At 45.0% G+C, this 12,812-nt stretch overlaps 2 protein-coding genes across 2 annotated transcripts; one reads left to right on the top strand and one right to left on the bottom strand.

The window, feature by feature from the left end:
- Positions 1-3,013: 3,013 nt before the first annotated feature.
- On the bottom strand, positions 3,014-4,473 carry LACBIDRAFT_334517 (uncharacterized protein; the record flags this gene model as incomplete). Its single annotated transcript, XM_001889305.1, has 7 exons — positions 3,014-3,055; positions 3,081-3,138; positions 3,280-3,356; positions 3,496-3,552; positions 3,808-3,811; positions 3,889-4,215; positions 4,460-4,473. 7 exons carry the CDS (start codon positions 4,471-4,473, stop codon positions 3,014-3,016), a joined length of 579 nt encoding a protein of 192 aa, XP_001889340.1.
- Positions 4,474-11,276: 6,803 nt separating this feature from the next.
- On the top strand, positions 11,277-12,670 carry LACBIDRAFT_334519 (uncharacterized protein; the record flags this gene model as incomplete). Its single annotated transcript, XM_001889277.1, has 4 exons — positions 11,277-11,706; positions 11,762-11,848; positions 12,182-12,183; positions 12,614-12,670. The coding sequence occupies 4 exons, from the start codon at positions 11,277-11,279 to the stop codon at positions 12,668-12,670; spliced, it is 576 nt and encodes a 191-aa protein (XP_001889312.1).
- Between the last annotated feature and the right edge of the window lie 142 nt (positions 12,671-12,812).

Here is a 12,812-nt window from a genome sequence, read left to right on the forward strand (position 1 = left end):
ACATGGACCCTGATAGGTAAAGTCATTCTCCTCTTGGTTTTCTTCACTTTTTAGTCAAACCAGGTGATATTTCCCTTTTGGGATGTACCCTGAAGTGGACCCTGAAGGCAGTGCCTGATGTTCAAATCGCAATGATATTGGCCAAGTAGCTAATGAAATTTCCAATGGTATCGCCCAGGTTTCTAATGAAAATCGCAATGATATTGGCCAAGTAGCTAATGAAATTTCCAATGATATCGCCCAGGTTTCTAATGAAAATCACAATGATATTGGGCAAGTAGCTAATGAAATTTCCAATGATATTGGCCAGATAACTAATGAAAATCGCAATGATATTGACCAAGTAGCTAATGAAATTTCCAATGATATCGCCCACAAGTAGCTAATGAAATTTCCAATGATATCGCCCAGGTTTCTAATGAAAATTGCAATGATATCGGCCAGATGAATAATGAAAATCGCAATGATATTGGCCAAGTAGCTAATGAAATTTCCAATGATATTGCCCAGGTATCTAATGAAATTTCCAATGATATCGCCCAGGTTTCTAATGAAAATTGCAATGATATTGGCCAGATGAATAATGAAAATCACAATGATATTGGCCAAGTACTAATGAAATTTCCAATGATATCGCCCAGGTATCCAATGAAAATCGCTATGATATTGGCCAGATAACTAATGAAAATCGCAATGATATTGCAAGTAGCTAATGAAATTTCCAATGATATTGCCCAGGTTTCTAATGAAAATCGCTATGATATTGGCCAAGTAGCTAATGAAATTTCCAATGATATCGCCCAGATATCTAATGAAAATCACAATGATATCGGCCAGATAACTAATGAAAATCGCTATGATATTGGCCAAGTAGCTAATGAAATTTCCAATGATATCGCCCAGATATCTAATGAAAATCACAATGATATCGGCCAGATAACTAATGAAAATCACAATGATATTGACCAAGTAGCTAATGAAATTTCCAATGATAACCCCCACAAGTAGCTAATGAAAATTGCAATGATATTGCCCAGGTTTCTAATGAAAATTGCAATGATATCGGCCAGATGAATAATGAAAATCGCAATGATATTGGCCAAGTAGCTAATGAAATTTCCAATGATATCACCCAGGTATCTAATGAAAATCACAATGATATTGGCCAGATAACTAATGAAAATCACAATGATATTGACCAAGTAGCTAATGAAATTTCCAATGATATCGCCCAGGTTTCTAATGAAAATTGCAATGATATCGGCCAGATAAATAATGAAAATCACCATGATATCGCCCAGATCACTAATGAAAATCGCCTAATGAATAGACATGGTAACTGGAATGATTCCTATCATAAAGACTGTGGACTTATACACAGGGAGCTCTAGGCAGTTACCTTATTTATATGATAAAAGTGGTACCCACCAGTCAACTCATAGAGGCACCCCCAAACGCACATGTCATTGATTCAATGTGGGTTTATGCAAACAAGTACGACGCTGATGGAGATATCATTAGACGAAAGGCACGCCTAGTGGCAAAAGGGTACACTCAAATCCCTGGACTTGACTATGACCAGACTTACGCATCTGGCAGGTCGATATCGTCGCCGCGTACTTATACAGCCACAACAAATTTACAACATACATGCGCCAGCCACCTGGTTTTGTCGCCCGGGGGGAGGAAAACAAGGTTCTATGGGTCGTCAAAACCCTATATGGTATGATGCAAGGGGGATATGACTTCCAGGTTGAGATGTCGAGTGCGTATGAGTCAATGGGATATTACAAGTCACTGGCCGACCCATGTGTCCATTCCTGCATTATCAACAATGAATTCGCCGTCACAAGCACATATACCGACGACATATTTGGTGCATCCTCGACAAAGGAAGGGGCAAAGAAGGCGAAGGAGGAGATTGAAGCGTGTTTTGAGATGAAGGATGTGGGGGAGCTTGGATATATCCTGGGGATTCGTATTGACAAGGATGAACATACGGGTGCAATTTCCCTCTCTCAAGAGGCTTACCTCCGACGCGTCTTAGAGCGTTTCGGCATGCTAGAATGCAATGCAAAATCCACCCCACTCCCTTCTGGTATCGCCCTCTCTGAATCCGACTCACCAAAATCCGAGGACGATCATCAATACATGAAGGACAAACCCTATCGCGAAGCCCTCGGTTCTTGCATGTGGGCTCAGGTCGCCACCCGCCCCGACATCTCTTTCGCTCTCAGTGTCCTATCACGCTTTCAGGCAAACCCCGGCCCAGCACATTGGAAAGCAATGTTGCACCTACTCGCTTACCTTAAGGGCACCCTTGAATACAAAATCACGTACCACAGAGGAGGTAGTCTCGACCCAATTGGTTTCGTCGATGCCGATTACGCCGGGGACACCGACACGCGACGATCTACCTCAGGATATTTATTCACCATAGCCGGCGGACCTGTATCCTGGAGTTCAAAACACCAAGCAACCATCGCTTTATCGACCACCGAGGCAGAATACATGGCACTCACGCGCGCCGCCCAACAGGCACTTTGGATGTATTCATTTATGTCTGAAGTGAGCCTAAAGCGCGAATTCCCAGCAATCCTCCATGGGGACAACGCCGCTTCGATTGCCCTCACTCTTAATACGAAGGGACATGCATGCGCAAAACACATCGACATCCGACACCACTATATTAGGGAACGCGTAGCAGAGGGGGAGATTGGTCTAGTCCAAATTCCGTCGTAAGAAAACCTCGCCGACATCTTCACTAAATCCCTTCCTCGTGTCACGCACCAAAAGTTCATTCGGGCACTCAAGCTGGACTTGTAGAGGTCCCTCGTCGTCTAGGGGAGTGTTGAAGAAGACCCCTCATGACCTCATTTATTTACGCGTACGTCTTGTTTGCACCTCCTCGATCAATTCAGTAAAACTTCCACCGCTTACACTTATATTCCACTGCTTACACTTACACCCACTTATGTCCGTTATTCCCGACCGTCCTATAAGTACGAGGACTTTATTTTCCCTCCACCTCAGTCATCACCACATCCGTGTCTGACTGAGGTGAGTCTTTTCTTACTTACATTTAGATACTTAACGCTAATGCTACTTGTACTTAGATCCTCGTACGTTAACAGGTAGCTAAGACAATAGAGTCATCACCACATCCGTGTCTGACTGAGATCCTCGTACGTTAACACATCCCTAAACCAACAAATCCAGCTTCCTCGTCCTCAGCAATCCCTCCAGCCTCAACACCATCTGGTCCTTTGTCCCACCCACCACAATACCCCGGCTACTGTCCGCATGCGCAGATAAATTGCGTCGAAGTGCAGTGCACGATAGGGTCCTGCATGCGTCTGGATCGGTTATCAATGGGGAGCACAGGTGCAGGGGGTACGCTTTCGGTATATCTTTCAAAGAATCCAATCAGTGTCAGAACGTTCCCAAAGAGAAGAAGAAGGGAAAACTCGTACTAGCAATATAAACGTCACACACCCACGGAACCTCAATATCCACAACCCACCTCTCCTCATTCACCCTATTTGCCAATGTCTTCAAATTGTTCATGTCGATGTTCGTATCCGCGATGGAGAGGTAACACAGTTTGGAGAGGAGGAGAATGGCTGGGACGGATGTACTGTCGATGTCAGGGTTGGAGGCAGGGTGTTAGTTGGGTTAGGGTGCATTTGAGTAGGGCGAGGAGGTATACACTGCGTGTGGGAGAAGGGTGAGCGAGTGTAGAAGAAAGGAGGGGAGGGGAAGAGGAGAGAAGGCAGGAGGAGGGATGGAAAGAAGGACAAGACTTACGCCACTGTGTGTGAGAGAAGGAAGGGTTAGTAAGTGTAGAAGGAAGGAGGGGAGGGAGGGGGAAAGGAAGACAAGACTTACGCCTCGTTTCCTATTCCTGTGTTATTCAAAAAGAGAATGGAAAGCTTGGTGAGGTGGTGGATATGGATGAGGTCAAAATCGTGTACGCGTGTGCCTCTGAATGAAAGCTTGGTTAATGAGAGGAATGGAGGGGAAAGTGTTGAACGCTGCGTGAATGAAGAGGGATCAACGAGGCAGGATGGAAGACAGAGGGATTCAGGGGATAATAACATACCTGGGAAAAGGTCCTTGCCACATAAACTGAGCCCATAGAGGAGGTTTACGAGGGATATATGCTCCACGTCGGTGGTAGGACTTACGCAGAATGTCGAGGATGTGATGAAGTTGCTGCGGCGGGCCGTTCTTTTTTGACTTGCTCCATCGCCGGCACCCTCAAATGGCAACCCTCACAGACCTCCCTCAGTCACTAGAACCAAGCAGGAAGATGACCTGGTCTACAGTTCAAGAGAAAAGCATCTTGTCTCTGACCGAAATGAACAAACACCAGAACAGTCTCTTTTTCCGAATGTACCTTCAACTCCTAGGTTCTCTCAACGGTGTTTTACATGTGCTGCGGTCATGACTCGCTTACAGTCCGTGGTCCATCCCTATAACGTGTCAATGCACCCTCTACGTCGACCGTCCACCCTTTATACGCTGTGTTAGATCCACTTCTGCTCACCACGGGATCCACGACGAAGAGATACTGCGAGGAGCTGCCCAGGATCTTGAGGTCAATGAATGGTGGTGGCCCGGGGTTGGGCAGATGATAAGTGGCGGAAGAATTGGTTGGATCGGATGGAGAGGTGAGAGTGAGTCGTTTTTCACCCGTTTTCTTCGTGACTGAGGTTATTACAGATACACATTACTCATTATCTGTTGAAGCTATCACTACCCGGACACTTCACCACCTCCAGCACCTTTGGAATTGCCAAAGAAACGCAAGGTCTGTTCGTCTGCAGCCGGCTGTCCCCTTTCTCACCTTGAAGGATAGTCTGGAAGTCTTTATGGCAGTTAGTTGCCCGCATTGACTTGTCAGGCAAATTCTGTGATATACAGGACGACCGCGATTAGACGCAGATACATCTGCAAGGCGTTATTGAGCCCCAGTACATTTCGTGTCTGTCCCCTCTCAAATCAATCTCAACTGATTCTAGGCCTCAAAATAAGGCGATAATGTGCCACCCCCCAGTCCAAAGTCTTCGCGCAGCCCTTGTCAGACCGCGCATCGTCCCCAGCCACTAAACGATCCACCTCTGCTCAAATGGCTGACCCTCCTCAAATACTATCCCGCGCCCCATCTACTTCCAGACAGCATTCCCCAGCACTTTCCATGACCTCAGGCCGCAGTAACTAGTGTTTGGAAGTCCGGTCTCGTGACTGGAAAAAGACCGTAACCAGACCGGACCAAGACCGCAAAAGACCGGACCTGCGGTTACAGTCTTTTATTTTTGAAATGTAAAGACCGCAAAAAAACCGGTTAACGTGAACCGGTCTTGACCGGTTTGGACCGGTCTTTTGTAGCCCCTTAAATACCCTTTAAAACGCACCCAAGAACGTACGATTTGGTAAAAAAACGAGAGAGATATGAATTAAAATGTAAATTACTTTTGGGAATAATAGATGTACCAGACTTATTTTATAGAAGCACCAATTCCTAACGGAATTTAACGTTCTTGGGCTCGTTTTGAAGCTATTAGAGATGTTAATAAATTTACCGATTCATAATTTTAAAATATTGGCCTAAAGACCGGTCATAAACCGATTAAAACCGATGCAGACCGAAACCGGTCTATAGACCGCAAAAAACCACGGTCTGCGGTCTTTTTGCGGTCCGGTCTGGTCTTTTGACTTCTGGGGAAAAGGCAGACCGGTTACGGTTACGGTTAACGCCCCTGGGCATCAAAAAACCGGACCGAACCGGACTTTCAAACACTAGCAGTAACACAACGAAACCTCACGCGGCTACACTTTCTCGCTCTCGCTCCCTGTCCATCTCTCTCGAGCAAGAATGAAGACAGAAAGAACGCGTAGGGGGCGTGGGGTCAATAAGAAACGTGTGTCAAACGGCAAGGTTAGCATGTCGCGCGTTGTTCAAACCCATGCCCAAGATGCAACGGACGGAGAGCAAGAAGGAGTTAGCGGTTGGGCAAGGGAAGGAAAAGGCCAGTGGGAAGACGAGCTTGAGGGACGTGTGCGACTTTGGTGGAAGAAATGCCTGTTAAGCCGCGTGCGAGGCCTTCTTCGCGGTCTCAAGTGCAATGCCAGGTGGATTCACAACCGACAGGGATCAACGACTGGTGACTGGTCAGTCGACTTCGTCTTCATATTGGGCTAGGGACCTGTGCGGTTTTGGGAGGTCCAATATGGACGATGAGGCCTTGGAAGACTCGGGCGATTCTCTCCAAAAACAATAGCTTTTGCCTACTTCGTCGTAGGAAGGTCAAATCGATATTTTGGACTCATGCGGTGCTGTTGTTCTGCTGTGAATTGTGCCAAAACGAGCCAATCACATCGCTTTCTGGGCTCTTGGCTTGTTTGACATAAAAATCACTCGCACGTTGCACAAGACTCGCCAATCACCAAAATTATGAAGATACTCTTCCCTCCAGCACGAGAGAAGATCCTCATAGTTCGCGCCACTGCGCCAAAGACAGTCAGCGGGCGTAGCAAGGCAATCTTCAAAGCCTTGAAAGCCGAATTAGAAACTATGCTGGCCCTCTTCTCGCATCTGGCAAGTGGGTCTCTTTCGTTGAGTGCCAAGTACATTCTGCACTCGTGTAGGATTGTCAGACTTTCGGAACATGGCATGTATCGTGTCTTTTTTTCCTTTTTTTCTGGTGCCCATACTCATTGAGTAAATTTGCTTCCTATTAGGTACAGGTACGTCAAGCGCCAATATGATGCCTACAAAGCTATGGAACTTGGCTTATTGTCAACAAGCGATAGTATGTTGTCTTTTCCTCAGTTTCTCGACATTTCATTGATCATCTGGCGGTCGAAATAGAGCACCTTCATCGGAGGTCGATGTCTTTTTATCTTCTTTCCCTTTGCGGCCTGCTATCAAACATGGTACAGGAAGACGCTTAGGGGCGCGATGGCCGCGAATACACGAGGACTAGTAGTCGAAATGAGAATGTGTTTTTCCATGTTTCCCTGTGATAGATAGACAAGTAGAAGGATTGCATTATAATACAGAGAGATACAAAAAAGGGGGCAAGTTTACAGAAGGAAACCTTTTTTGAAAGCAATGTGTAAACAGAACAAAATGGTAAGTATTCAACGCCGCCAGTCGGAAAAAAAAGAGGACTGTCCAAAAAGAAGCTGAGGCAATAATGATGGCACAAGAAGAATCCTAGAAAAATCGTCAGACGACGCCGAAAAGAAAAGATATAATACCTACCGTAAGGACTAAGCCCAACTTGTCAATTGACTGGACCAGGTGCAGTTGCGTACGCTGGAGCTCATGAAAATATGCAGTACGCGTTATTCCCTCTTCAGCCTGATTCTTCGTCAACGGGTATCGTAAAGTTAGTGTCGTCCTCAGTATCCGCAGAATAAGCGCTGTTCAAGTGTGTGTTAAGAGTGTCCGGGGTCTGGGTTTGGGGCTTTTTGGGACCTTGATGCGGGTGGAGATAAACTTTCCCGCAGCTGAAATTTAGCAGGTGTTCGACAGGGTGTTATCAAACAGCATGGTCTTTGTAACTGCAGTCCATCTTAGGAGGAGACTGTAGTCTCTAGCCTCGAGATGAGAAACAAGCCCCCAGCCCTAAATGACGACGAAGCAGACCGTCCGGTTGCTTGTCGTTGACTGCCGGTTGTGATTTCAGCTAGGATTGCACTTGAGACTGCGAGGAAAACTTTGCCCGCGGTTTAACCGGCGGTTCCTCCACCAAAGTCACACCCATCAAGCTCGTCTTCCTACCCGCCCTGTCCTTCCCTTGCCCAACCGCCAACCCCTTCCTCTCTGTACACTGCATTTTCGGTTTAGGCTTGAACACCTGCGAAGTGCTAACCTCGCGTTTCAACACGCGTTTCTAACTCCCACACTCCCCGCGCATTCCTTCTCTCTTCATTCCTGTTCGAGCAACGACGGTGAGAAAGTGTAGCTGCATGTGGCTTCGTTGCGTTACTGCAGCCTGAGGCCGTGGAAAGTGACGGGGATGCTGGATAGGAGACAGGATGGTCAGCGGTTTCAGGGTAGACGGATTGTTCGGTGGCTGGGGCTGGGTAAGTGGCACGTTGGTCTGGTAGTACCGCCTTGCACCTGATTTGAGGCCAAGAATCAGTTTGGTATGGTTTTCGAGAGGACACGAAACATACGGAGGCTCGATAATGTCTTCGCAGAATATCTGCATTCAGTCATGTTCGTCCGTTGCATCGCGCAACTTGCTTGACAAGCCAACTAACTGCCGATCAACGATGTCCATGAAGATTTCCAGATGGACTTCTAAGGTGGGAACAGGGACAGCTGTCTGCGTACGAACAGATTGCTTGCGTTGATTTGGAATCCCACAGCTCCTGGGGGTGGTGGTGCGGGTCCACTTTCGACCCTCCTCCTTGGCCATTTCATGCGACGCCGCGTACCACATCATCGTCTCTTCCATTTGCCCCATGCCACCACCGTTCATCAATATCTTGGGCAGCTCCTCGCGGTATTTCTTCGTGGGTAGTTCCCGTCGTGAGCAGAAGTGGGTCAAGGACCACAATGATGGTCGACGTAGAGGGCGCATGGGCACGTCGCGGGGATGAACCGGGGAGGTGTACAGGCATTATTGACTCGAAAGCGTGTCAGCACCGCAGCAGAGGGGAAATGAAGTCGATAGAACCTCAGGGACAGGAATTGAAGGTACGTTCGGAAAACGAAGGGTTCTTGAGTTTCTTCAAAGGGGAAGTCATGTGAGATGTTTTTCTCTTGAACCGTAGACTAAGTCACCCTCCTGCTTGTTTCTTGTCAGGAATGTCCATCACCCGTGAGGTTGCCATTTGATGGTGCAGCAACTCCCGAGACCCAGCAACAAACACATATGATGATGTCAGAGATTGAAAGGTGTTTGCCAAGTGCTTTGCTCAACATGTGGAAGGATTGGGGGTCTCCGGGCGTCAGGCACTCATTTCTTTCCTTCGCCCACTTCAGATTCCTTGCATCCAGCAGTGTCTTCCCTCAGTATGAGTGAAATGAATATTTTCCCAGGCGCTCGTGATGTTGTCGTGAGTGGCACAATCTACGCAGCCAGCACCGTGCGTGAAAGTGTCAGGGTTTTGTTCGTAGAGCAAGCTGATGGTCTGAATTTCTTGCAGATAAACATGTATAACAACTTAGCGATATCTGATGTGGTAATTCCCCTTGTGCCAAACCCGAGCACTCAGTTCACAGGTCGAATGGATATAATCAAAAAACTCAAGGAACATTTTTTCACTAATTCCATGGATGGTGTTCAGAAAAGAAAGTACTTTCTACTGCATGGAATGGGAGGTATTGGAAAGACTCAAATTTGTTTGAAGTTTATTGAGGAAATGTCTGACAAGTGAGCACATTATCACATGTGCCTGATCTTTGTTGCTGAAGGCTGCTACCCCCAGATTTTATACTGTTTTCTGGATTGATGCATCTTCTGCTGGCAGCATTCTACAGGGGCTTAAGGGCATTTGTCTTCTTCCTGAAGCTAAGGCTTTGGTATTGAATGGGTCACCTGAATCTGCTCTGCACTGGATTGGCTCTCTGAAAGAGAACTATCTCATGGTCTTTGATAATGCTGATGTTCTATCTCCTGCTGAGCTAGAGGGATATTTTCCACCTGGTAGATGGGGAAACATTCTGATCACTAGTCGCAATGCTAGCATGCAATGCTTGACTTTGCAAGAGAATTCTCTTGAGGTGACACAGTTGGAAGAAAGGGATGCTATTGTACTACTTCTGAAAGCTAGCTGTTTGAGTATGGATTTTAAAGCTGAAGCTTCTATGGTTGTGACAGAGCTATGTTGTTTACCTCTTGCTGTTGATCAGGCTGGTGCATTTATTGCTTCTGGAGCTTCTAACATTGGAGACTATCTTGATAAATATATCCATCATCGAGAGACATTGTTATCACATTCTGAATTCACTGGGGCATCTAAATATAACAAAAGTGTCTATGGAACTTGGGAGTTATCATATGAGGAAATCCAAAAGAGGGCTAGTTCTCATGATTTCCACAAGGCCAGAGCAGCTGACAGTGCGTTATTTCTACTGAAATTGTTTCCATTTTTTCATCATGAGAGTGTCAGTGAAGAAATTTTTTCCTATGCTGCTACTCAAGAAAATGAAGCAATGTCTCACCCTGACTTACCACTGGCACATTCTGTTCTAGATCGCAAACTGCTGTCACTCAATATGGATGGTACTTGGGATAATCTACACTTTAAAGAGGGGCTTCGAGTCTTACTGTCATTCTGTTTAATCAAGAAAGATGCATCTGGTAGGGTGCATAGTATGCATCCACTGGTAAATGCATGGGGTGGGGATAGGATGAGTGTCAGTGAAAAGCAAAAAAGCTCTTTGTTGGCATATGCTATATTATCTTCTTCTCTAAAAAATGATGAAAGTCAGTCATATGGCTTTAGGAGAACTTTGGTGACACATGTCAGAAAGAATATGCAGTATAACAACAATTACTTTGATGATGCTTATGAAAGGTTTGGCTGGTTACTCTGTGAACAAGGATATTCAAGTGAAGCAGAGAAGTTGCAGATCCAAGTTCTGGATGCCAGGAAGAAAATTCTTGGAGAAGAACACCCAGACACAATGTTAGTGATGGGAAGTCTTGCATTAACATACAGAGACCTGGGAAAACATACAGAAGCAGAGCAACTGGAGGTCCAAGTTCTGGATGCTAGGAGAAAGATTTATGGACAAGACCACCCACACACCATCATAGCCATGCAGAATTTAGCAGCAACACAGAAAGCCATGAGTCAATCCATGAAGATGGATAGTGTTTGCAGGTCCAGTTAAGTCCAGTTTTTTACCTCAAAACGATGCAACTGGCAACCGCAACCGGTCTAGACCGATCCAAATATTGAGGGACCGCAACCGGACCGCTTTGGACCGGTCTTTTTCGGTCCACAACGCAAAAAAAACCGGTCCAGACCGGTTGCGACCGGTCTTTTGTTGAAAAATTTATTGTGCCAGATATATTAAATGTTACCTCACGTACATAGCATGCGTAGATAGATAATTTAATTCTTCGTACGCTGGCCAAGATTTGAAGCGAATCGGTCAAGATTTGAAGCGAATCGGTCAAGATTTGACTGAGATATGGTGAAAACGGAGAGAACATACATTCAAATTGCGTATAAAAATGTTTTTGGCCATATCTCAACCAATTTTTGACTGTTTTTGATGATTCAGGGACCGAAAATTAAGTAAAATGTGCACGAGTAAGGTACAATATGTGATGAGACGAAAGACCGGTTGCAACCGGTCTAACCCGGTCTTTTTCGGTTTTTATATATTTACAAAAACATGGCAACTGGCAACTGGACTGATCACAAATGTGGGCAACTGGCAACTGGAAAAGACCGGACTGTGGTTCAGTCCAGTTCAGTCCTATGTATATTTTCAGTCCTGTAGACTGGACCTGCGAACACTAAAGATGGATGATGCAGAGAACCAGGTTCACAATACAGGCCATGGAGTTTCTGTGACCCAAGATATGGAAGAGGGGAATGTGGACAGTGAAGTTCCACATGCCAGCAATGAGGTTCTGGGAGAAGGTGATGCTGATGCAGTAGGGGCTCCAGCTACTCTTCCACCTACCACCAATCTAAATGACACAATCATTCATTCTGAAACGAAAGGTATTTAGTTCAGCCACTACTTGCTTTCCCATATTTTTGATGCTCATATTTTCAGGTCACCTCTTTTCCAATATTGGCAAGAAAATTTCAAAAATCAAATCCAAGGTGTTATATGGAATTCATAAGAAGAGAGGTAATGCAGGTCAGTTCTGATGAGTCCTCATGTGTTTCCAAACCCAGGGTATTTTTCCACACCTCTATACTCAGACATGTAACCAAAATACAGTCTACATAGCTATAACTTCATAACTGAACAAATTTCATCATACTGATGATGAATGTTGGAAATGTTTCACACCTATGCTGTCCTTTTCTCAATTTTGTTTTACTTTGACACATTCAGGTGTGCAATACTCATGTCTCTTAAATGTAGTACTTAGTGCAATACAATGTTACTTAGTGCAACAAGTTTAATGCAGCTGACACTATCAGAGAAGAAATTATAGGTTAAATAGAAAGAATGACCTGATTTTAGTTGTAAGTACAATGGTGGTGTCATCCATTCTATGGCGTAGCCCTGCTCTCTTCTTGTCAGCTTCACTTCAGTCATCCACCTTGACAAAGCTATTAGCCTTGTAAAATGTAAGAATGTATCCAGGCTAATAGGTCCTTCAGTTGTTTATTTTTTTGCCTCTGAAGGAAAATATATTATTGCATTGGGCGAAAATGTTTGACCTTCAATATTGTGACTGGAAATGTTTGGGTTGATATTTTGTATTGAAAAATATCCTAGCCATCTGAAAGTGGTCAGAAATGTTTGAAGCATGTTAGAGTGGTCAGAAATGTTTGAAGGGTTTCAGACTGGTAGGAAATGTTTTAGCTATATGACACTGCTGAAAAATGTTTTATCCTTGTCACACTGCTTGGAAATGTTTTGACCATGTCACACTGCTCGGAAATGTTTTAGCCATGTCACACAGGCAAAACATTTCCTGCCAGTGTCATGGAGTATCTGGGGTCCTAGTTTCAAAAAAAAAAACTTCGAAAATTTCTACCATTTAAACTTTTATCTTCTGGATTCAACTTTTCTACAAAATCTATCATAAAGATAATTTTGGTCATAAACTTGCCCTTTTACTTCCATATTGTACTTTTTATTATAGAAA

This window comes from Laccaria bicolor, genomic scaffold (genome assembly GCF_000143565.1).
Source record: "Laccaria bicolor S238N-H82 LACBIscaffold_65 genomic scaffold, whole genome shotgun sequence".
NCBI lineage: Eukaryota > Fungi > Basidiomycota > Agaricomycetes > Agaricales > Hydnangiaceae > Laccaria > Laccaria bicolor.